This window comes from Lupinus angustifolius, chromosome LG15 (assembly GCF_001865875.1).
Source record: "Lupinus angustifolius cultivar Tanjil chromosome LG15, LupAngTanjil_v1.0, whole genome shotgun sequence".
In the NCBI taxonomy this organism is placed as follows: Eukaryota; Viridiplantae; Streptophyta; class Magnoliopsida; order Fabales; family Fabaceae; genus Lupinus; species Lupinus angustifolius.
Genome location: NC_032023.1, coordinates 4358830 through 4385640, shown reverse-complemented (window position 1 = coordinate 4385640; position 26811 = coordinate 4358830). Strand labels below are relative to the sequence as shown.

The 26811-nt window shown below is 34.6% G+C and overlaps 1 protein-coding gene across 7 annotated transcripts in view; it reads left to right on the top strand.

Annotated features, from left to right (window-relative positions):
- The window catches only part of LOC109328187 (nuclear pore complex protein NUP205-like), a 47795-nt gene continuing 28899 nt past the window's right edge, over positions 7916–26811 (top strand). For 3 of the 7 annotated variants that reach the window (XM_019561520.1, XM_019561519.1, XM_019561518.1), the window contains exons 1-23: positions 7916–8221; positions 8670–8765; positions 11188–11262; positions 11529–11633; positions 11738–11848; positions 12935–13094; positions 13268–13353; positions 13826–13948; positions 14048–14275; positions 15981–16070; positions 19700–19861; positions 20167–20283; positions 20376–20582; positions 22135–22236; positions 22372–22515; positions 23387–23517; positions 23638–23757; positions 24024–24147; positions 24997–25194; positions 25571–25689; positions 25802–25952; positions 26047–26159; positions 26246–26327. In XM_019561520.1, the coding sequence (XP_019417065.1) occupies positions 8081–8221; positions 8670–8765; positions 11188–11262; positions 11529–11633; positions 11738–11848; positions 12935–13094; positions 13268–13353; positions 13826–13948; positions 14048–14275; positions 15981–16070; positions 19700–19861; positions 20167–20283; positions 20376–20582; positions 22135–22236; positions 22372–22515; positions 23387–23517; positions 23638–23757; positions 24024–24147; positions 24997–25194; positions 25571–25689; positions 25802–25952; positions 26047–26159; positions 26246–26327 (2985 nt within the window). In that variant the 5' untranslated portion in view covers positions 7916–8080. Of the gene's footprint in view, positions 8222–8669; positions 8766–11187; positions 11263–11528; positions 11634–11737; positions 11849–12934; positions 13095–13267; positions 13354–13825; positions 13954–14047; positions 14276–15980; positions 16071–19699; positions 19862–20166; positions 20284–20375; positions 20583–22134; positions 22237–22371; positions 22516–23386; positions 23518–23637; positions 23758–24023; positions 24148–24996; positions 25195–25570; positions 25690–25801; positions 25953–26046; positions 26160–26245; positions 26328–26811 lie in introns of those variants that run through there. The other 4 variants (XM_019561521.1, XM_019561523.1, XM_019561524.1 and 1 more) reach the window with 4 other exon arrangements.

The window sequence follows — 26811 nt, the reverse complement described above, 5'->3', positions numbered from 1 at the left end:
ATTGTAAATAAAAGGATAATTTTATTATCACAAATTATATTTCCTTCACTTTTTATATCACTTGCATCTTCAGTATAAGAGATGATTGTTACTCGATTGTAAGACTGCATATTGTTTAAAGTTGAAAATGTAATAAAAAATGATAACATGTATTCTCATGTCATCATCTTAACTCCCACATTGCCTTTGGTATTAAGAATGAAAATTTTGAGAACTGTCAAGGTTAAATTAATTTTAATTGTTTAATGATTCTAATATTGATTTATTGTTCGATTGTCTTTGAACGGTTTTATGGTTTGAATCTCAATTTTTTTAATTTTAAAATAGTTTGATTATTTTGATAAGACAGATTATATTTGGACATTGCAAACTAATATATGATTCAAACTTGTTCTCCAAAGGGAGAAATGACATGCAATTTCTTATACTAATTATACTAAAATAAGATTTTCAGCATATTAGTTATATTGGAACCATAGAATCTGAACATTTTGTACGACTAGAGCCAAGCATCTATAGCAAAATATACTGCCATTTGCTAGAATGGTGGAAGAGGTCATGTACATTTTGTAAAAGTGGCTTGACCAAGGATCAAGATAAACTGAAATGGGTTTGAGAATGAGAAGATTGAAGAAGAAGATGAAATGAAATGAATAATACCTTGTGTACTTTTATTGAAAATAATAGAAAACTTGAAAAATTGAATTACAATGGTGACTAAGGGTTACAATTTAACTTGAACAATTGATGGCGTGGATGAACTTGATACTCAAGCAACAAATTTTTTTTTGTATCACACACTAGTTTGGCTAGATCTGAATGAGCCAAATTGGCTTGTGAGTCTCGATCAGATTGATTCAAGATGTCTCGGTCACGATCCTCACGTGGTGCATATTTGCCTCGGTCAGACCGTACCTTGATGTCTCGGTCAAGTGCTTGATGTGGTGCGTGAGTCCCTCGATAAGGTATGTGGCCTGACGCATGGTTCCCTCGGTTAGCTGCTTGGCCTGACGCATGGTTCCCTCGATTAGCTGCTTGACCTGACGCATGGTTCTCTTATTCGTATGTTTGGTCTGGTGCATGGTTCTCTCAGTCATATGCTTGGACTAGTGAGGGCCTTCCTCGGTTCAGTGTGTGTGGCTTGTCATTGTCTAATACCACCCCTAAGTTGGGGCGCATATGTTGAGGACCCCCAACTTAAGGTGGACGAAACTAAATTCTCTTATTCCCAATGCTTTGGTGAGGGATATGGCAATTGAAGGTGAGAGATACTAGAAAAAGCTTGATCAAACCACGATAAAATTGTTCTCTAATAGTATGACTATCAACCTCAATGTGTTTCGTTCTCTCATGAACCACAGAGTTCGAAGCTATCTATAGGGTTGATTGATTGTCAAAGGATAAGAGTGGCAGTGAGGAATATGGAATGTGGAGATCCTTCTGAATGTATGTTAGCCATTTGAGCTCACATGTGGTGATTTCCATGACTTTGTATTCTACTTCACAAGAACTTCTAGGCAATGTTCTTTATTTCTTTGATTTTCAGGAAATGACAGAATTACCTAAGTAGACACAATAACTTGCAATTGACCTCCCAATATTAGGATATGCTGCCCAATCACTGTCAGTGTATGCTTTGATCTAGTTAGATGATGTTCTTGAAAAAAAAAGTCTGACTACAAACCTTCCTTTGATATATCTAACCACTCTCAATGCTACTTCATAATGTGTGCAAGTTGGAGATGCCATGAATTGGGCTGTTGATGAACTGAAAAGGCAAAATCAAGCCTTGTGTTCGTGAGGTAGATTAGTCTCCCTAATAGTCTTTTGTATGCCATAAGATCTGAATATGGGTTGTTGGAATCTTGATGCAAATTATTGTTTGTTACCATTGGTGTATTGGAAGGTTTGCAAGCTAAACAGACTTGTATCTGAAACAATTTCTAGAGCATACTTTCTTTGATTCATGGAAATCCCTATGTTCTTTCTTGCTATCTCAAAACCAAGAAATAATTTGAGATCTCCTAGGTCTTTAATTTTGAAGGCATTGTGTAGAGAAGTCATAAAAATTTGAGTTCTTTCAATATTATTTCTAAATATAATAATATCCACAACATATACAAGTATAACAATAATAGAATTGCCAGAAGAGTGTTTAACAAATAAAGAATGATCACTTTTAGATTGATGTTAAGCACACTTAGATAAAAAGGTGGAAAGTTTGGAAAACAATTATTTACTATCTTCTTTGAGACCATAGAGAGATTCCTCTAGTTTAAAAACTTATATTAATACTAGACTCCTAATTAGATAAAAAAAATCATAAAATAAAGTAATCTCAATCCTAAAAAATCTTCTAAGATACTCTAACAAATATAAGATATAGTAATGATATTCTCCTGATATACAACTATCTTCTAAATATTCTGTATAAGATAATTTTATATATTTTAAGATACTTTCATATATTTTATTACTCTTTCAAGCTAAAATTTACTAAGCTTTAAGCTTATTAAAAATAATGTCTTTAAATAATGAAAGTAACCATAATAATTGCATGGACTCTGCCAAACATAGCTTCAAGTGGTTATAAACGTTGATGAAATCTGAAATGAATTGATCAATAATTAATTATGAGCTTTGCAAGCTCTAGGAAAAGTGAAATTAAAGAAGATGAAGATAATCACGCTTAACTTTCCATGGCAGAAGCTATCTCCAAGCTTAACCACATGGGAAAAAGTAAATTAACATGAATGAATTGAGTTGAAAGAGAAAGTGAAAGATGAGTAATTCGTGCCCAAGAAGAGAGAAAGGAAAATGAATATTGAACTGAAATTGAAAATGGATTGAATTGTATTGAATGGATGGACAACAAGCAATACTAAACAACAAAGATAAAATTTTAGAATTGATCATCAATAAGGAAGAATTAGATAACACCATAATCTATAAACCACCATCATTTAAGTGATGATCGAGACAAAGCCAAAATTTTTGAGAAAAAACCTTGGTCAACACAAGAACACAAATAATAACCGCAACTAGGCAATGATATATCTGAACCACATAAGATATGAACCACTTCAAAAATTTTATATCCAACAATCCCCTTAAGATGGAAAATATACATCATATGCATCACATTTGGAAGGAAGATAAAATAGTAGCGACACGACAATCCTTAAAAGGGATGACAACATAGACTAATAATCAACTTGGAAAGAATGTGAAAACCAGAAATCTAATCGATAAAAGGATCACGAGCCTACGCTTCTCTTGTGATTCAAAATCATGGTGTAATGTGTATCACCCCATCTTCTGGTCATGGAATAGATGAAATAAACTAAAAAATAGATTTTTGTTCAAGAATAAAATCTTATTGGAACGAGACACTTCATCCTTCATAACCATATCACATCCCATGGCTCTGATACCATGTGAAAATTATTGGCTTTAGTTGTGGAAGGAAAAAATAAAATGCTCAAAATCGAAAAATGTATCGATATCCAACTATCTCTAAATATTCTCCATAAGATAATTTAAGACATTCTAAGATATTTTCGTACATTATAATAAAAGCCATGATTTTCATGAATCAAGTGAGTCCAATCATTATGCCTATTGTTAGTAGCATGACCTATGGGAATATGCAACATTGTTGTTTTGTGTCAGAACCAAAGGGGTACCTTATCCTTGTAACTTGGTTTAGGGGACACTACATGTGAAGATTTATCTGTCAGGAAATAGGCATCTCTCCCAAGTCGACGGAACTCTTTGCATTAACTATGGTGAGATTTGACACCCCTTAAAGGTATCATGTTTAAGATGATATGGTGGCTATCTTTATAGACTGATGGGTATTTTGGTGTTACTGAGTGCATGGTAGTTCAACTAAGAGTTACCAATAGTGGGCATGATGTTGTGTTCATCATTTCTCCATGCATGATGTTGAGAAATATGATCATTTCCTAATAATAACATATTTCTAGTTAAACTAGACCATTATCTGTACCATTGTTGTTGATTGTGTGTTAGGGACCTTGTTAGAAAACATTTCTCCATGCATCCATTTAGAGAGTCGACAATTGTGTTAGAGTACACATTGCATATGATTCATTCATCTTGACATCATGATTTCATATATAACTATATTCATATGTTAGTTATCATATGATTTATGTGTTTTATATGTTGTTTTGTTTATCATGTGTGGAAACTAGAGGTGAGCCTGGGCCGAGTTAAGACTTGTCCTTACCCGGTCCTAAATATTGGTTGGATCACTTTTTCGAACCTAGACTCGGCCCTAGACCCAAAGCTAACCCGACCCTAAATATCGTATTAGTCAGCCTTTAAACATGACCCGAACCTAGACCCGACTAAATATATTGCACACACTCATTTTAGATATAGACTTCTCAATATTATTTATTATTATGAATATGTAATTTGACATATAAAATGATATACATATATATATATATATATATATATTATTAATCATGTATATATGATGAAAAATAGAGAATCAATAATATTGTCGACTAAAAAGTATCATTATTACGTACACATTTGAGTAGAAACAAATACAAACTTGATGAGAGAGTGATCATGGGATAGGACGGGTCGGGTCATACTTGGTCCCTACTCGGTCCTAAATATTGACTGGGTCTATTTTTTGAATCTGAACCCAGCCCTAGACCCGATCAGACCCGACCATATGCGGGCCCCATCATGATCGGGTCGTGTCAGGTGAGCGGGTAGGATCAGGTCCTGCTCACCCCTAATGGAAATGCTTACTCTCCAATTCAACGTTTCATGTATTGATGGATCCTCACACTCTTTTTGTGACTTCCCCATGTCTGATAGAGTTGGACATCATCTAATAGTGTATCGAAGAGATATAGAGATTAAGAGAACTTATTGTAATATTCATGAATTACCCATCCCTTGTCGCTCAACCGTGCTAGTTGTGTACCTCATGCACATTTCAACTAGTTTTATTCCATATTTGATTTATCATGGTTATCTATCTCATCCTACTCATCACGACAGTCGTATGGCCAAGCCATCCATTAGTGTCTCCTATACTTCAAAGATACATCCTACTTTCAAAGTATTTATGATCCAAGCGAGTCGTCCTCCAACAACTTCAGAGTTTGGGGTATATAGAGATTAAGAGAACTTATTGTAATATTCATGAATTACCCATCCCCTGTCGCTCAACCGTGCTAGTTGTGTACCTCATGCACATTTCAACTAGTTTTATTCCAGGTTTGATTTATCATGGTTATCTATCTCATCCTACTCATCACGACAATCGTATGGCCAAGCCATCCATTGGTGTCTCCTATACTTCAAAGATACATCTTACTTTCAGAGTATTTATGATCCAAGCGAGTCGTCCTCTAAGAACTTGGGAGTTTGGGGTATATAGTTGCTAGGTGTATTTTTAGATGGATAGTCACCAAGTTCCTTCCACATCTCCAATGAGTGGAATGCTTGAGTATCCTCAGGATCTCCTTCTAACATAATTCAGGGGAAAAGTCTTGGTGATGTGGTTGATACCTTAGGTTGAGGACAAAAGGCCTAGTTATATCCCACCAATGTATTTTCCCTTGCATGTTGAGCCTACGAATTAGGATGACATGTTATATATGAGTAGCTTTGAAGACAAACTTGAGGGGGATCCCGAGGAGGGTAGTGTAAGAGGGTGGTAAGTTGAGGAGACTTAGTGGATGCTCTAATCGTACATGTTTGTTACTTCATTATCTAGTTTCTGCAGCTACAAGTCATTCTTATTGTACACTCAATTTTGACAACATATATATGTGTATGTATATATGTAGGATGTTACATTGATTTACGTTATTGCCTATACGATAATGATACGTAAGATACATGTTATAAATTAGAATGAAGACATTGTGTTCATTATGAAAAGAAAGAAGTATATGCTATTTTAAGATAAAAGTTATAATTGGCGGATAACGTACGTTCTTATATATATAATTTTATATTTCACGTTATGAAAATGTGTGTTACAATGACTATTCTTGATATTCATGGGTAATCTTCCTAGCACATAAAAATGAGTCTTTTATGGCTTTCTTTGTTTTATGTAAGAAAGTACAAAATGAGCAATGTTCATGTATCTCTACCATAAGATCTGACTATGGTGAATAATTTTATAATGTACACGTTCAAATGTTGTTAGGAAAAATGAATCCCTCAGAATATCCATTATCCTAGAAATCCATAAAAAAAAATTCTACAGTGGATATAAAGAATAAATCTCTTCAAGAGACGACAAGAAATATACTTAATGAAAATAATCTACTTAAGTAGTTTTGGGTAGACGCAGTGAACACTAGTTTCTATGTGTGAAACATAATAATTATAAGTTCTTTTCTCGAAAAAGATTGAGTTAAAGAAAAGGTAGAAAACTCAAGACTTATGATTTTCATGCCTTCACACAATTGGTTAGAGAGAAAAGGAAGAAAAGAAAGTGGGTGGAATGAAAAATGAAAGAAAATAATATTTTTCATTGTTTGGTTGCATGGAAAAGAAGGAAGGAAAAATATGATAGGACCGATGCCATTATGTTTTCTCTCCAATATTTAGAGGAAAACAAATAGAAAAAAATTGTATCAGGATCGATTGTCTCAAAATATGTCCTAAATGAGAGATGATAAAACCCGTACTCGTGGGTACCCGCGGATAAAACCCGTACCAGCACGGGTACGGGTCACAAACGAGTTTTTAAAAATAGTCGTACTACATACAGATGGATATGAGTATTATGGTACCCGTGCTCGCGGGTACCCGTTATTTATATGATTACTATATTATCTTTAATTAAGATAAAAAGTACACTAATCTAACATTCATTACACTATATACATATTTTCCTTTTCCTTTGTTTATATTTTTTACCTTGTTTACATCTTTATTGAATTTGATGACGAAACACTCTATAAATATTATTACATGTGTAGAAACACACATGTCTTGCAAAGAAAATATATACTTTTTGTTAAGGAAATGAGAACAATAAATCACACAAATAGAAAATATCAATAGATTTAACATTTTTCCAAATATTCAATTAAAAGGCACAAAAATAATTAAGTTTCATCTCATTTGAAAGATAATATAACTATGAAATTAGAAATTCATTTATAATAAAGGAAACTCGCGGGTAGGCTTGTGTCCACGCGTATCCAGAAGTACCTGCGAAAAATCCGCACGTGGGTACCCGTACCAGCGGGTATCGGTAATGCTCTCCAACTTTAAAACGGGTAGCGGGTAGCTACTACCCATGCCCGTTGCCATCCCTAATCATGTCACAAACCAATAACAATGAAGAACAAATAGAAAAAAATAAAGATATTTAATTATTTTAATTAATATGACATGTTTTCTCATTAGTTTATGACATAATTTGAGACATATTTTTGAGATATCAAATCATTTTCCAGGAAAATTAGTGACAAATCCTCTTGTCTCTATTTAAAAGAATTTGTATTTCATGTTAATCATAATTTTCTAAAATTCAAAAGAAAACAAACTAACAACACATGCATGTCATGTCAAATTCATCATTGATAAACAAAATATTAGTTTAATGATATAAAATCCTATTAGATCCACCAAAAGATAAAAAAGACAATAATTTAATTTTTGTGAAACATTTATAAACTATAAAAGAGATTTGTTACTTACTCATATTGTGATTGAATACTCTTAATGATATAAAAATATCATTATTAATAATTGTATTATTTTATCTTTATTTTCTTTCTATTTTCTATCACACTAGACAACTAAAAAATTACCACATTTTTTACTTATTTTTTTCCATCAACTTTTCTTTCCTCCACTTTTATTTCCTTTTGCAAACCAAACAGGGTAAATCTCCAACATTTTTCCACCAAAACCCTACTCATTCATTTCCCGCCCTAGACAAATAGACCCTTGAAGAAGCTTCCATCTTCTCCTTGAGCCAGCGCCCCACAACACCACACCAAACCCTTCTTCTCATTTCCTCTCTCACATTGTTTCATCACTGCACCGTGTTACCATGGTTTCTCCGAAGCAACTCCTCTCCACACTTGAATCAACGCTTCTCGGACCTTCGCCTCCGACCGCCGCGCAACGCGTCGAACTCTTGCACGCTATTCGCACTTCTTCAAGTTCCTTCCAATCTCTTCTTTCCTATTCGGTACTCCATTTCATTCATTCGTTTCATTTTCTTCTCGTTATTGTTGTTTTTGCTTTAAATATCGTTCACACTGTTTTTTTAGTGAATAGCTAAATTTATCTTTGTGAAAAAATAGCTCTTAAATTAGTTCATGAAAAATTGAACTCATGATAAATTTCGACTCGGTAGTTCCTTATAGGACAAATTTTTAGGGACACGTTAGTTCTTATCATATACTACATTGACTGCAATTTAAGATTCTTTGAGATTTTTCATTCATCGGTGACTAATTTGGTTGCCAATTTTTCCTATTAATGAATGTAGGTATTTACTGATTTTTTCGTGTGCAATTGTGGAGAAGCTTGAAAGCTTATTTCACATGCTAATTTTTAGTTTCAGTGATACTTCTTGTTGTTGAATGTATTTTAATGCTATTTTACCAAATTGATTTTCTTGTGTGTGATTTTAGACCCCAAAGTCCTCTGATCGAAATCAAGTTCAGTCTAAATCAGTTAGGCTTCCCGATTCTTCGCCTATCACTCTTGATGACCAGGATGTTCAAATTGTGAGTTCCTTTTCTCTATTTTTATTCACTCTTTGAAATTAACATGTTTTGTGTATGTAGTTTAGACAAAGTGCAGAGCTTGTGTTTAAAATTTTGGTTTTGGTCCTTGCTGTTACACTATCTCTGTTAATTGATGACGTGGCAAACAGTTTGCCACATCAGATATGTAATTTGTACAACAGTACAAATAATAATGTAAAAAAAGAAAATAAAAAAGAAACATTTTTTCTAGTGTTTTCAACGAACAACACTTCGAGAGGGACAAAAGAGTTCTGGTTCAGCTTTGGTTCGATGAGCCTCAATGGATGGAGGCGACAGCGCGCTCAGTCAGTCAATGCGAATGCTTACTGTTAACTGAATGCTAGCTATTAACTGAATGCTTGCTATATGTCTCTTTTTGTTCCTTGTATAAGATATTAGTTTGATCCTAAGAACATAAGAAACATGGATATAACAGACACTAGAATACAGGAGATTTAGAACTTATAGGATAAAACATGACTATTATACTAGATATAATTTTTTGTAATAAAAAGTGATATAAAATTAATATAAGGTTAAATAAGAACACATATCTTAAATTAAGAGAGAAGTATTATTTTTGAAGTTGGAATCAGTCATAGTAAATATAATAAAATTCTAATTATTGTGGGATATTTATCTTAAACAATATAAAATTAAAACATTATGTGATAGTAGTAAAATACAGTTAGGAGTGTCCAAAAGTGTCTGACACAAATATATGTCTGACATGGACACACTGATTGTTTTCAAGTATTCGATGCCTACTGCTTTTGTAAGAAATGCAAAGTGAAAAAAAGCTATGGACATATACCAAAACTGAGAGAATCACTATCCTAATTTAATTGTAAAACTAGGACCACAACATGCAAGTGACGAAGGATCTAGGTTTATAAGTGCTATGCATGTTTGTATTTTATGTGCAGCAATTTATAATTTCTTCCTGCAGAATGGGAACCTCTTAAGATAATATTTGACTGTTACTACTTGCAATCTTTGCCTTTTCTCTACTAAATGAATCATTAAATGCATATAAATGATATAATTGAAACATATAATGTTGATTTTTTTGCTTGCACCAGCATTGTAAAAGATGATGCTTGGTGTATAAGTAATAATCGAAATTAGGCACTTGTTCTGTATCCTTACATGCCTTTATAAATACACAGTTATAGTCCTTAAAGTAACTCAATGGAGATGAATTTTCATCAATATAAAAGAGAATTCTAATATGAATAAAAAATCAAGGAAACAAAGTAGTGTTATAATTGACCTAAGTACACCCAAAAGCTAGCTCATAAGGGAGAGGGACATCCAAACTATTATAAATGACTCTTGGCTCATATTCCGATTCAATGTGGGACTTCATTAAGTAGAATCTGTTAGGATCCAATTGTTATGGGACTTGAGTCCCACATTTGAAGTATGGGTTTCTAGAGTGGGATTTATAAGGCCTTGGTCTCTCCAACTACAATAGCTAGCTATTGTGGTATGATTCTCCCGAAGATTTTTATCACATTGGAAGTATGGGTTTCTAGCATGCCTCAAGACTCCAAACGAGCTGTGCGTGTATTGATGCCAACATTGCAGTAGGCGCCGAGGCTGCAGAGCGATGTGGGATATTAGGACCCAATTGCAAGGTATGGGACTTTCCCACTTTGGAAGTATTGGGTTTATAAGGCCTTGGGCTGTTTCACTACAATAGGTAGCTTTTGTGGTGTAGTTCTCCTAAGTTTCTTATTAGAATCCCTTAGGATTTGTTTGGGAGTTGAATTTTGGAGGGGAAGGAAGGGAAAGGGAAGGCTTGGGAGTCATCTCACAAGTGTATTTCATGGCTCCCAAGTCTTCCCTTTCCCTCGAAAATCCAACTCCCAAACTAACCCTTACTGGTTTGAGTTTCTCAACATTCTCAACACTACTTGTTTTAATTCCTTGTCAAATCAAATCTGGTTTTACATGTGTATATTAATGGGGTTGGCAATAAGTTGTTAAGGCAAGTCAGGTCATCAAAATTGTAATGTTCTCTATATGCAATAATACATCAATTTTTTCTATATCAAGTTTAAAAGGTATATTTCATTTCAAGCTTTAGGAAATTAGCATGTTCATACCATGGGAAATGATATGCTATAAGCATGCAATAATTTTTCTAACCTTGTTTGTGTCTTTAAGTTCAATTTTGATAAACCTTTTCTTTTATTTATAGTTTCCTACGATTCTTTTGTCTTTAGGATTATATTGACAATGACTTTGCAGTTTTACAGATGTTTTTCTTGCTACTAATAACATTCTGCGGTAATTGTGGTGCTGAGTTCTAGAGCAGTGTCATGAAGCTATCACACAAGTTTATATGTTCCCCCTGTTTTTCAGTTTTTATAATATTTTCTTTTATGAGACACAGGCACTCAAATTGAGTGATGATCTCCATCTCAATGAAGTAGATTGCGTTCGCTTGCTTGTATCAGCTAATCAAGAGGTAGACTGCTCCTCTTCCTTTATATATATATATAAACTCTAAAATTTATTTTAAGTTTGAACCAAAGTTGAATGAAAACTGAGTTGGAAACTGTATTTTGTGAAGAAAATAGTTTTAAAAGGATAAATATATATAATGTAAGTATGTATGTAGTAATTAATTTATTAATCAGAGTGAGGGACCACGAAGGTTGTTGCCACTATACATGCAGACATACATCTGTTTATATTTAATTTTTCAACTGCTTACTTTTACTTAATCTGTAGTGGGGCTTAATGGGAAGGGGACCATTGGAAATTCTACGGCTTGCAGCGGGGCTCTGGTATACAGAGAGAAGAGATCTGATAACATCCCTCCATTTGCTGTTAAGGGTACTTTCTTCCTGCCCAGGGCATCATTCAGGTTCATCAGGTCATTACTTGGGCGTTTTTGTTTTTGGTTTTCTTATAATAGCTTTGTGTTGTTTCCTTTACAGGCTGTGGTGCTTGATCAGGGTCTTGAAGATGAAATATTGGTTGACATTCAGAAATATCTGGAACATCTTATCAATTCTGGACTAAGACAGCGGTTGATTTCTCTTATCAAGGTTTGCATTATGAGAAGTTATTACATTGTTCTGTCCTTCCAGGTTAAATTCTGATGTAGGACAAAGCCTTTTGAAATTCGTTTGTTTTCTAATTGTCAGCCTCTAGGAGAGGCACACCAGTGTCAGAGAATTTACAGCTGTTCCTTCAGATAGTTGAATGTTTATTTGGCTGTTACACAATACATCCTATTTTTGGTTAACACTGTTAAGCGGTTTAAGTTCACACAGTCGGACTTAACGATTAACATTTAAATTGATTATAATGGTGCAAATTTAATCTTTGAACTGGTAAACTATGTTGATAGGTTCCATATTGGTTTGCTGATCTTACTTAGTGAGATTAAAGCTTGGTTATTGTAGGTTCCACATTGGCTTGCAAATCACTTGAAGGTGTTTTTTGCGTGGGTATTTTATTACAAATTGAGTCAAAGATTATGTTCATAACTCTTGACATACTGTTAGTAATTGATAAATGATATCAATGCTCAATTGTTTCTTTGTTGAGTTTGGCTGCTTATACATAATCACATGTTGGACATACATTCATTGGTTGCTTTGCTCTGAGGCAGTATGTGCATAAGCATAACTCATAAATATCTCCCAGCTTAACATGATTAAAAATATCTTCAAGCATAGAATTGCCAAATTGCCACTTCCTTTAAGATCTGTGATTTTCATTTTTTGATCTTCACTAGAATATTTGATTTATACATAATAGAACAATGACCAAGTCTCACTCCCACTAGGTGGGGTCAAGTAAATGGATTGAACAACGGCATAAAGCTCTATTATATATCATGTACATTTATATATGACATTTGGATTTTTCCAAGAAAAAAAAAAGAAACTGTATGTTTTTTGATAGACAAATGTTATTATTTTTTAGTGGGTGTGGTTTGAACCCTGAACCTCCTTATCACTCCATTCCTTAAACCTCTCACCCCAATCATCTGACCACTTTATGACTCCTCAATAGTTTAAGAGGGTATGACATAACATTTGGATGATGTACGATATAGGGGAGTGACCTTTCTATATTTGAATTTGAACCTTAATTGCCCTAAAGAATATGTTTTCGGAATGTAGGAACTCAATAGAGAAGACTCTTCTGGTTTGGGTGGTCCCCAGTGTGAGCCTTACATTCTTGATTCAAGAGGTTCTCTTGTGGAGCGGCGGGCAGTGGTCTCTAGAGAAAGACTTATTATTGGACATTGCCTTGTCCTTTCAGTTCTGGTTGTTCGGACAAGTATGTATTATGGCTTTTCTTGTATATAATTTTCTGATAAGTTAATGTGACTACTAATAAGTTAATGTGACTACTAAAGTGCTACATGGTCTACTGTTCTATCCCACTATCCTGTGGCAGATTATGTTTTCTTAATACTTTAATGATTAGGGATCTGAGAATCTGTTTTTCAGGTCCAAAGGATGTGAAGGATATTTTTTCTGTTTTAAAAGATTGTGCTTCCGAAGTCAGTGTGAGCAATACCACGGTAAAACATCAGGTACATTTTTGTACTCTTTTGCTGAGCGTTTTTCCTCCTTTTTTATGGAGCATTATAGTTTTGATTTTTAAAACTGTAATTTCCGTCATTCAAACAGTCAAACATGTTTTGCATAAAAAATGAAGAATATGTTTTGCATAAAAATTAAAGCAAAAACAATGAACACAAGCCTAAAAAGACATGTCCAATTCTGTTCAACTATTTTATATTTTCTAGGTCAAAATTACTGCTAGATTAGCTGTGGTGAAAAGAAGAATAACTTCTTGGATGTATGTACTTTTTATTTTTTTGTTTATTTTGGTTTCTTAAAAAGGGAGGTAAGCTTAATTCCTGAAAGAATTAAATTTAAGTATTCAACGTGTACATGCTGCCACATCAGTATGAAGCTGCACTCGGTTGTTGACTCAGATGTGTTTCTGCAATTAAAATCTGTGTTGTTTTCTCACAATTTTCACATTTTATGTTTTTGCAGATTACCTTCAGTCTTCTTTTTGCTCTTGTGGTTGCATTTGTTTCAGACGGTTTGAGTACAGTGCCGGATAAAGCATCTATACTTTCTTCTGATGCTTCCTTCAGACGTGAATTTCATGAACTTGTACGTTATAAAATAATTACTTTGGTTTTTGTGTACTTATTGTTTATTAACCATTTGATATCAATTTGGAATGTTATTGGTGTCCATGCATGCTTTAAGGTAATGGCCACAGGAAATGATCCAGTTGTTGAAGGCTTCATTGGTGGCATTAGGCTTGCTTGGGTGGTACATTTGATGTTAATACAAGATGGTGTTGCAGTGAGGGAGACTGTTTTAAGTGGTTCATCAAATGAAATGGGTTATCTCAGTCAATGCTTGGATGTCATTTTCTCAACTAACAGTTTTCAATTTTTATTGGACAAAATTCTTCACACAGCTTCTTACCAGGTTAATTTGCCATGATATATATTTTTGATGTATTTTTATCTATAAAAGAAGCAATTCACTGAGATCCGACAACAACCAAGCCTTATTCCTAATAGATGGAGAGTAGAAAATTGCAAGGGCTTTGTAGGATAAGGAATCCTCAATAAACAACAAATTTAAAGTGAAAACACGAGTGGAGTAAAGCTGTCTATCCCTATGCATATCTTTTACAGAAAACCCCATGAAAAGTCTATAGTCTATGTACTTTAACCACGGAAGAAGTTTGCACTTTAAACAGGTAAACTAGAATTAGAACCTAAAAGTTAAATTTTTGAGCAAGGGAATATTAAGTGAATGGTACATACAACAACAACCAAGCCTTAGTTCCATTGGTTGGGGTCGGCTATATGAATTGAATGATGTCATAATGCTCTATTATAAATTATGTTTATTGGCAAAGTATTAATCTCTGTATCTTTCATGTATATTTTTCCTATGGTTTTTATTGACTTTCTTTCGCCTCTAGAAATTGGACTAATATCCATTTATCTACTTCCCAATCCCAAATCATTTTGCCTATGGTTTTTAGTTTTTTACTATATTTTCTCCAACTTTAAGTATTTTTACATAAGGACCATGCTTTATAACATTCTCTTTTTACTTTAACATTATCTTGGGCGTTTTGTCCGACAACCATGATTCTTTAGTGTTTTGTCCAAAGCCTTTAGATTTACATATTATCTCCATTGTTATCTTCCTAATTCTTGTGATCATCCCATCCGACATATCGTTAGCACTTCCTAGTGCCACTCGAAACCCTATCTCCAAAACCCTTTGTTGGAAGCTCCTTCGGTCCTCACACTTCAATTTCTACTACTTGATTCTTGTGACTATATCTTGACCTTTTATGTCCATTCTACTCTTAACCCTTACAGCTATAAGCAAAACTCTATGTTGGGTCGTAAAGCTCTCTCCAAGTATGACTTTGCATTCCAAGCAAAGCTTTCTATCAGATTTCCTTTTAAGTAAGAAATCAATTTGAGAACATGCCCCACCACTCTTACATGTGAGAAGATACTTGCTTCTGAAAAAACATGTTGACTATTATAAAATAAAAAAGGTCTGTCCAGGCATGAGGCTCCCAATTAGTAGGGTCTGGGGATGGTAGATGATGCAGCCTTATCCCTACAAATGGAGAGGCTGTTTCCAGGCATTGTAAAATCAAAACCTGAGAAGAATTCTAAAGTAACTTTACCTTCCTTATGCAATAACCCCTTGGAAACCTTTCTATCCTCTCTACATGTCCATTGAGATCACTTGGTGGAATATTAATTAATCCACAGTATTATTAAAATTAACTTCCCAAGTAATAGTGAGTTACAGACTTAGAGCATCAAACTTCAGTTTTTTTATAGTAACTCATGTTCTGGTCTTTGTGATGCCCCAATTTCCAATCCCACTGGGAAAGTCTTGGACGAGATTATATTCTCGAAGCCTTCATTGTTTTGACCTCTGTGCACCTAAATTTATGATTTTCTACCCATGTATTAGAAATAATTTCATATATGTAATCTAGATCTGCGTGTGGAATGCCACCCTTAGTAGAAATATTTAGATGTTAAAATATTTAAATATTTAAATTTTATTTCAATTATATATTGAGTGGAGCTTTTCATCTCTATACATATTCGGAATACTTCTTACATATCTACTTGTTGTCTTACAGAATGAAGATGAAGATATGATCTACATGTATAATGCTTATCTGCACAAGCTGATCACCTGTTTCTTGTCTAATTCATTTGCCAGAGACAAGGTCAGTTGATTTCCCCCCACCTGCTTATTGAACAAGCATATTTGTTGTATTAAATGCACAACTCCGAGTAGTATATGGTTTTGGTAGCCAAACTACTTTATTGTCATTAATTACTACATTTAACTTTTTGAGCTGTTGTGCTATTTTAAACTTGAGTAATTCTGCTCTACTCCATATCCTGTATCTTCATATACAATGGCAGAAAGTTTGCATTCCCGTTTCATTAAAAACCAAATGGAAATTGAAATGATCTTTCCCATCTTGTCTTGAGTTGTTCCTCATTTTTGCATTCAATATATGGATTTGGGTTCAGCATGCAATGGCAACCACTCACATTTTCTATTGTTTTGTTAAAAGTTAGGGTTTTTAGCCAATGACTATATTTTGACTCCACCTGAAAATATGATTAGTGAACATTAAATGCTTATTTAGCTCTTTCCTATGTTGTCCCTTGTTAAAAATAAAGGAACGAGGAACTAGGGAGCTGCGGAGTGAGAAAGGCCAATGAAATGTGATATTGATAAGTGTTGTGTATTAGTACAAGATGGTCCTATTTATAGGACAAGTACATAATGAGACTTCATGACAAAATCTAAGGATAATGAAACTTAAATGGGGAAAAACGAATCTGAGTTTGAAAACATAAGATGAAATCAACCACACTGCATCCAATATGAAACTGTACTGCATCTAGGAAAACATGACAAAAAAGACACATTACCAGACTTCATTCGAGATAAAACATATTAGATATGGGAAGCAAAATAAGAACAGAATTGCAAACTTTGATAAGACCATTTGCATTTGGGCTAGAATCATGAGGAGACAACACCCAAAATTGTATCATTAGAGAGGAACCAACAAAAACAACTCAAAAAACGAAAAAATCTCACTTAAAAACGTTAGGAAGGGTATGGGTCAAAATAATCTTGGGTCATTCAAACGTGCGGATCAAAGGCGACTCAAGAATTGGTGAGGGGTCAAAATCTAAACTGAGTCGCATGCTAAACAAGGGTGGTGTGTCCTTTGTCCTAGTTCAAAAGTGGATCACAAAATGAAAAAATCTCATTGTAAATGTTAGGAAAGAGTTCCGTCAAATGTATCCTAAGTCGGTCAAAAGTGCCTGTCAAAGGCGGTTAAGGAGTTGGTGGGCGGTTCAAATCTGAAGTGAGGCACATGCTCGCATGAGCATAAGCAAGAACGACATGTCCTTTGTCCTCTGGCGACGATATTTGTTTATCTAGCTAGAAGTGCATGTGAGTTCAATAGAGGCAATGATGAATATTACAAGGTTTGGATGGATTTGAATCTATGGATTTAGAGGAGGAGGATTTGGGAAACCAAGGAGATCAATGGGGACTATTTGTGGTGTTTGGCGTAGTGTGGGCGGCGAGAAGGAGCTAAATTTGGGTTTGGTTGACAATGTCGAGGTTGTTGCTTGCAATGTGGGCAGTGAGTCAAATATGTTGACTGAGATGTCAAATTACGACTAAGGAAGTGGTGTGTTTATGAGGCTTGAAACAAAGAAAGATGTAGGAACTAGGTTTCAAACCAACTACTGGCTAATGAAAGTGATTGAAAGGAGGCAAGTCCAATGGAGGGAAAAGGAAAACAAAGAAATAATGAAATCCCAAAATGGGAAGAAAAAGTAAAACAACCTGAAAATCATCTGGGATATGGATCACGATTCTAAGCTCTCCGGAAGGCATCTTGGCAATGAGGCCATGTTAAGATTCCATCTTAAATCCAATTGGCAATGGGAGGAGTAGTTTTACATGTATTTAAACAACACCCGAGTGAATCAGGTAGGCGTTCTCAAAAGCTTGTAGGATCAAATGACGAGTTAACTTTGATACCCTGAAACAAACTTAAGGTTGTTAATCTCATCATCATGAATTATAAGCAGAAGCTTGGTGCTCCCTATGTAGAGCTATACGATCTTACCACTGATTCATGGAATCCTTTCTATATTGTATGCATGCTAATTTGGATGTATAGAGAGGTTTCAAGTTTTTTTAAAGAGTATGAAAGTGTATACAAATTGAAGTATCAATACCCAATATGAATCAGATGCATATTCGTTAAGAAAATTGAAGTATTAGTGCTTCACAGGTGGATGTGGCCAGTGGCCACTTCAATTATGTTTTCTAGTTGTATGTTTTTGGTGATTTATTGGTATCATAGCCCAAACTCAACAGTTGTCAATGACGAAGAGTTGTCATTTCGTCATTGGTCAAAGGTAACTCAATGGCTGGTCCAACATGTTTCTGTGGAAGAGGATGTTTGGAAGTTAGTCCTATATCATCTGCCTCAATCTCTCGGGTATCGGTTAAATACTTCTTGGTCTACTCAATGCTCATCCCATGAAATGGAACCTTAACATCTCTTTTCAATGCATTATTTTAGTGCCAATTGTAGGAGTGCGATTCTAGTTTTTAAAATGTCTTCACATTTTCTCTAATTTTGATCTCAGCATTTCAAATCTTATAGAAACTGATATTAGCAGGACAAGAACTGATATTAAAGTAGGAAAATCAGGAAAACCAAGGAGCCTAACTCTAATTACTATGTTGCGAAATATAAAATGTAGAGGCTGCTCTATTTATTTTCCCATTAGCTGTCCTTTACTCCTTTTATTATTCTTCCCTCCAAACTCATATGTGTTTATTCTCTTCTAACTGCCTTTTCTTTTACCTATTCATTCTCTCCACCTTGAAGCCGCTGTAATTGCTGTCCACTGCCAGAAATTGCTTCCCTATCTATTCTCCAATTAGCTGCCCTTCTTTCCTCCTTGTATTATTCACAAGTTTATTTGGGTCTATCGATACCCTCGCAAACAGCTTGTCCTCAAGGTGAAGGACCTCCAAATAGGCCTATCAAGGTGGAATGAGATTCTAGTAATAAGATTTACAGGAAAGCAAGACAGAAGAAACAAGAGACTAAAGCCTTTTATCCAATCCCATTTTGACACCTTTCACAGTTCCACTTATGACTGCTCCGGAACATCTAGTAGCAAAACTTGAATAGAGAAAGGAAGAACGTCTCCTTGCCTTACACTCTTCTGATTTGCACCTTGAACCCATGATACAATCAATCGTTTCATTCCCAGAGAAACATTAACAAGAGATGTTGAATTTGAATACTTTTAAAAAAATATAAGCTTCTGATAATATAGGCTGAGAAGACTAAAGAGAGATGCCTTCCCTCGTCTAGACCCTACCTTATTAGCAGTGTTACCTTTCTAGTTTCTTCACAACCTCTTCGTTGCTATGAACAGGAAGCCATTTTTTGTCATCGCTGCCACTACCTTTCTAAAATAAAGCCAGCCTCCACCAAAAGGTCTGCTGGCACCAAGATTTATAATGCTTACCTCATGCAGAAAATTCAGTAATTTACAAAAACCTGGATTTTCTTATTCCTCTTCTTTTTGGCAATGATGGACATTCCATGTTTCTACATTATCTAAATCAATGAGTTTTCTGAAGCATTACCAAGCTCTCTCATTCCAAAATTTAGCACTCTTCCAAACTTCTGGTTGGTTAATCGAATGAAGTGGCCAGACCCCTCCAAATTTTAAAATATGGAAGAGTTATGTTTTCTCCGTATGTTTACGTATGTACTTTTTGCAGATAAAAGAATCCAAGGAGCGGACAATGAGTGTGCTTAGTCCATACCGAGTTGTTGGATCACATGATTTTGCACAGGACAGGAACTCAAGTTCTCAACATGGCTCTGACATGGGTGCTTTAACATTTAATTCAATATTGGACTTTGTGAGCGAAATTTATCAGGTCTGTTTTACTAAATGGCAACAACATATATGTAATGTCTGTATGCTTGTATGAAGCAATCAATGCATGTTTGAATAGATCTCAACACTCATGTTTTATACCAATTCTTAAGTTTTTTGCTGCCGTGCTTACTCCAAATGAAAGCACTAAGTCTATGTATTTGCTGCTTGGAAAAAAAGGAAATTGTGAAAAAGTTATGTAGTTGGTGAGCTTCTGTATGGATTATATTTTTAATGATTTTAGTTGCATAAGCTTGGCTTTTATGGCTTATCCTTGTAATCATGAGTTTTGTCTCAACTTACCAGAAAGAACCAGAGCTCTTGTCTGGAAATGATGTATTATGGACATTTGTAAATTTTGCTGGAGAAGACCATACAACCTTCCAAACACTTGTGACTTTCTTAAATATGCTGAGCACCTTGGTAAAGAAGTTTCTTATTGACTTAAATTTGATATCTTAACTTCGCTCTGCAATTTTTCTTATACTCTGCCATTTCTTGATACTCCTTTGCAGGCTTCTAGTCAAGAAGGTGCTTCTAAGGTTTATGAGTTGCTGCAAGGTAAAGCATTCCGCTCAATTGGGTGGAGCACTTTGTTTGAATGCTTAACAATTTATGATGATAAATTCAAACAGTCTCTTCAAACTGCTGGAGCGATGTTGCCTGACATTCAGGAGGGGGATGCAAAAGCACTCGTGGCATACTTAAATGTTCTGAAGAAGGTTTAGTTTTACCCTTTTTTATTGTATCAGCTTATATTGGATCCAGTTGTATTTTAAACTTAAAAGTACACTTTTCATGGCTGAAGTTGAAAGGCAATTCATTAATTAAAAAATGAAAGGGGAATGTGTTTAATAAAGTGAGAGAAGTTATCTTAGCATAGTTGACACATTTGTTCACACATTATTTTGGAGCAATGCATTTTGGTCCCCGAAAATGTACTTAACGTGCCACTTAGTGGCTGATTTAAATTATATTATGATTCAGTTCTTAAATTATTCAAACTTTTGTATATTACTCCTTTTTCTATCACTGATAATGGCCAACATGAAACGGTTTGACTCAAAAGTTGAAATACCATGTCACTTGGTCATTTTATGTTGATCTTACTTATTCTGTTTTTTTATAACTGGGATCTATGAAGCACCGACACTTCAATATTCTTCACGTGTCTGTGTCTGACATGTATCCGACATCGATACTCTCTGATACTTCATCGATACTTACCCATAGCGTATCGAAATTATATTTTTGAAAAATAAATAATATATAAATTCGATACTTTTCAGATACTCTCCGATACTCTTAAATTGTTTTCCCGATACCTCATAGACACCCAAAATACCATACAAAAGCATTTTAAAATAGAGAAAGACATAACACAATCAATTAAGTAGAAGAGAGAAACATAATATGCAATCTACCAGTCTGGGATTGTAGCAGACTGAAAATGTTGTTAAAGAAAATGGTTGCAACAGGTTGGTTCGTTCACTATTTTTGAGAGTCTGAGCTATCCATTTGCATGGTAAAATAGTGTGATGTGTTGAGAAGTGTCTGTGATGGGCGGGACTGTCATTAATCTGACTTACTGTGGGGTATAAAATTCTGGGACATAGATTAATTAGGTCTGCTATAAAGGTCATGACATTCATGCTGAGTGTTGATCTTGGACCAATTTGTTCAATCCTGCACACCAATAGAGCATGGGTTCTTCTCTGGGTTAATAAAAATGGGAGTGGGGGTAGGGTGGGTATTATAGCATTTGGAAATTTGGTTGAGCCTTCCTTATTTGCTAATATTATTTGGTGCTCCATTTGGGCGTTAACTTGATTGACACCTCACTAGGGATTTCATTTGGAGATAATATGGCAGTTTGCCTTCCTCTCCATATAACTTAACCCAGTTAAGTTGCTTTCTGTCCTACACGAGCTTATGCTAATTTCCCTCAATGCTTGCTTTTGTCGGCTAAATTAATTCTTATCTTTTGTATTTGAGACTGTCATGGTTCTCTTCTACAGGTCTTTCTGCACAGGCTCTCAACTAACTGATTTAACTTTGATTGTTGATGAGTTTACTGGATGAGTTGAAGTATAAGACAGTTTTCTCTAAAATAAATATTTTATTGCCTATTGCTTTTGCATACTGGCTAGACCTTCTTGCTTTAAGTTATTTTATGCTGACTTCTTTTATTGGTGTACGATACTTTACCTTTTCATTTTTCTTTTAATTGAAAGGGACAACACTTATAACCGTATCTTTGCCTTGTATGTACAGGTTGTAGAAAATGGGAACCCAATAGAAAGGAAAAACTGGTTTCCTGATATTGAACCATTGTTCAAGCTTCTTAGTTACGAAAATGTACCCCCATATCTTAAGGTATGATGGCTGTATTGCAATGTTTTTTCTGGAAAGTTAAAAGTACGATGGGATTCTTATTTTTGTTGAGAGGTAGGAGGTCCAAGGGAATTTTTTGCAATTTTTTTCTGAACAATATTTGTGGTTGGAGTATAGGGTGCTCTAAGGAATGCAATAGCCACATTTATTCATGTCTCTCCAGTGTTGAAGGATAGCATTTGGACCTATCTTGAACAATATGATCTGCCTGTAGTTGTTGGGACTGATGTCCAGAATAGTCAACAACCCATGGGTACTCAGGTTGGTTTATCTGTCTTACAAACAAGTCATAGCTTTTGACCTGCTTAGAATTTATTTCCATAAACACTCTCAAGAGCCAACTCTCTTTGAAGCTTAAGCTGTTACGTGCAACCTCAAGTTGATTTATATTCATATATCCATAACACCCCCTAATGTAAAAGACTTTTGTACTTGAACCATGGCAGAACACATACAAAGCATAACTTGTGCTGAAACTTAATTTAATTGTTAAATGATGCAACAACTTAGTTCATAAGGGTTTTCTGTTGTTTTCTTAGGAGGATTTGCTTAGACTTTCAATTCCATTGTACTTTGGTTTTTGGAGCTTGTTGGATGTTCTTGTTTTTGTTATTCTGTAGTTTTTTTGGTGGAGATTTCTTATCCTCCGATGTTGCAGTCGTATCCCTTTGTAATGAATTTTTCTGTCATAATAAAATGGTGATAAATTAAGTTTCAAACTTGCCTATGTTTTATCAAGAGAATAAAAAAGCTATAAACTATGTTTATTCTAAATTTCTAAGTGGGGCTTGAATCCTATATACACATGTATTGAAAGGCTAAAATCTATGTTTGCATATTTTACAGTACCATTTATTCACCATTTTTTCCTTCCATTTTGACCAGTACTGTTATACTATAAGCTAAAAGTACAGGATATTGAAAATAATTTGATCGACGAAGACATGCACTAGTGTTAATGGGATCTCTCACCTTCCTCTTTTTATTTCTCATTTTTTCTTGTAAGGTTAATCATTTTATTTACATATTAATTAGTTCCTCTACTTTTCTCTCACTTTCCCTTCCCCCATTTTTGCTTTCATAATATTTACTCTATTTTTCTCATGTCCAAGTAAACTTGTAATTCTGGCAGGTTTATGATATGCAATTTGAATTGAACGAAATTGAAGCAAGAAGAGAGCAATATCCTTCAACTATATCTTTTCTTAATTTGATAAATGCTCTTATTGCAGAAGAAAGAGATTTGAGTGATAGAGGGCGAAGGTACTAGTGACTGTATAGTACAATTCCGATCTTTGTTATTGTTATTGTTTTTTGGTTTAAATTTATTTACCTTTTCTTGCTTGCTCTCTAAAGTCTATTATTTTTTATTCCTTTTCCCAGATTTATTGGCATCTTTAGGTTCATATATGATCATGTTTTTGGGCCATTTCCTCAGCGAGCCTATGCAGATCCTTGTGAAAAGTGGCAGTTGGTTGGTGCTTGCCTTCAACATTTTCGCATGTGAGTGGTTACACCTTCATTGTCTTTGATGTAGTTCTTAACTGATAATTGGATTTTCTATATTTTCTTATCTCGTTTATCTAATCTGCATTGAGAGGCTAACAAGCTTTTTTAAACATGTATGATCTGTTGGCATCTTTAGGTTCATATATGATCATATTTGTTGCTGATTGAAACTGATTGCTTAATTCAAACTATGGACATGTTCTGGTATGATCTATTGATTATAGATGGAGAATGTTGAATAATTTAGCTTAATACTGCAGGATATTAACTATGTATGATGTCAAGGATGAGGACTTTGAGGGTATAGTTGACCAGTCACGACTTTCAACAATGAAAGAATCATCACCACTTCAGACACAACTTCCTGTATTAGAATTGCTTAAAGTATGTGATTTAATATTCTTTATACTTTCTAACTATGTGGCATGTTCTATCTGTTACATAAAAATATTATTCTAATGATAACTTGATAATTATGCTTGAATTTGTAAGCTGTATGTAATATGAGATCTTGTCACTGAAGTTTATGGTCCTGTACTTAGCTTAATGAGAAACAGTATTATACACATTTTATTTTTGGGATAAAGAAGCAATATATCGAGGAGAGAAAAATTACAATGAAAATGAAGGGTGATGAATCCTACCAAACAAAAAAAAAGCTGAAAATAACCAAGAACAATGAGAAAATCAATAAAGGAAAGCTTCGTAATCCTTCAGGAGCGACCAATGAATAGAGAATGACAAGTTGTAGGATGAAGGACAAGGATCCCGGTCTTTTGAACATCAAGCTTCATATCTATCAGTAAATCTCCATTAAAAAGGCCATATGCTTTACATGAAATAGATGCCAAATTCTGAATCCTGTTGCAAATGAAGTGGTTGTCGGAGAAACCTTCTTTCAAAAATACGATGTTCGACTCTAACCGTGCACACCAAATTTTAGCCTCTTCACTCATGCCAAATCCATAAAATCTAATAATCATGATTTGGTCCGAGGACCTATGTCACATCTAACTTGCATCAAGGGGTTCAATAAAGAAACTGCAACAGAATAATGTAAGAACAAGTGAAAATAGATTCTAAGCAAGCCCTGCAAGTCATTATGTTGAGTTTTATACAGGCTCTTTTATTTTCATGAGTTCTAGTTTTCAATGTTTGTTTAAGTTCCTCAAAAGAAATGTTTGTTTAACTTTACTAGTTACTCCACATGCTAAATAATTTGAATTGTTTCAGGATTTCATGAGTGGTAAGACTGCATTTCGGAACATAATGGGTATTCTTCTACCAGGAGTGAATTCCATCATTGCTGAACGCAGTAGTCAAATATATGGGCAGCTTTTGGAGAATGCAGTTCAGCTTTCTCTGGAAATTATAATACTAGTGCTTGAAAAAGATTTGCTTCTTTCTGATTATTGGCGTCCTCTATACCAGGTAACTTACTGAAATTTTCTAAAGAAATAAGTCTGTACTTTGTATTCAAATTATGTATTTGAAGTTGTTTGTTTCATTGTCTTATTTTGTTCACATGTTTCCCCAAATCTTACTGTTTAGCATTAAGTTTTAAAGTAGGCATTGTCAAGGTTGTTAGTTGCCCTTGTATACATGATTTAGCATTTATCTATTAAATGTTCTCATTAAGTTTCTGGCGTCCGTGTCTTGCTAAATAGTTTTTCATGATTAATAGGCATGGTGCATTTTTGAACTTTGTTAGAACTATGTCGTAGACATGTTATATTGTACTGTCATTTGATGGGAACTTAACCTTTCACTGAGATGCAATCTCCTTTGTTGATAATCTGCCTTGCAGCCATTGGATATTATACTCTCCCATGATCACAATCAAATAGTGGCTTTGTTGGAGTATGTCAGATATGATTTGCAGCCAAAAATTCAGCAGTCCTCTATCAAAATCATGAGTATTCTAAGGCACTTTAAATACCTTCCCATTTTATTATTCTTGATTAGTAATTTGGTGAATTTTGCAAACAGAATATCAAGCTTAATGGGTATTTATTATGTTGTTGTTTTGGGGTGACAGCTCTCGGATGGTTGGGCTCGTTCAGCTATTGCTAAAATCTAATGCTGCAAACAGCTTGATAGAAGATTATGCAGCCTGCCTTGAGTTGCGGTCAGAAGAATCTCAGACAGTTGAAAATAACACCGATGATCCAGGCATTCTTATTATGCAAGTTAGTCTTTGTCTTGCAGACTGTTTGTTTAGGGTTCCTCTTTCCTTGTGTCTGATCTTCCAAAATTTCTGTTTGCATTTCTATATGTTTTCAGCTTTTAATTGACAACATCAGCAGGCCAGCTCCGAATATCACTCATTTACTACTTAAATTTGATCTAGACGTGCCTGTTGAGCGAACAGTTTTACAGCCTAAGTTTTATTACAGGTTTTTGTCTGTTATCTATTGGTACATAGTATTGTTCATTTTTGTGAGTAGAACTATGCCTGTAATCCTTCTTATATTGTCGGCAGTTGCATGAAGGTTATTCTTGATATCCTGGAGAACCTTTTAAAGCCTGATGTGAATGCATTGCTTCATGAATTTGGTTTTCAGGTGAGGTGCAGTTGATCTAGTTCTAGTGCTGTAAAAAGATAAAAGATATAATGAAATGAAGAGAAATCTTATTATGAAAAATTGTGATTACAGAGGAGAAGCTTATCCCTTTAAATAGAGGGAAAGCACAAGAGAAAATAAAACAGATTAGTAACTGCATAAAGCAGTTACTGATCCTAACAACTTCCAGCAGTGCACAGAACAATTAGCACATGCTAATTGATAAATGGCACATGATAAATGCTTAAGTAAAACTTAACTAACTCTATTCTCTAATATACCCCCCTGAAACTGAGGGTAGTTGACTAAGGATGCTAAGTCAACTACTTTAAGTTGCTTTCTTAGAGTTAGAAATCTATCAGTAGCCAAAGGCTTAGTGAGCACATCAGCAGTCTGAAAATCAGAGGGGATGTGTTTCACTTGAAGAGATTTGGCTTGAATCCTATCTCTTACAAAAAAAAGATCAAGCTCTATATGTTTAGTT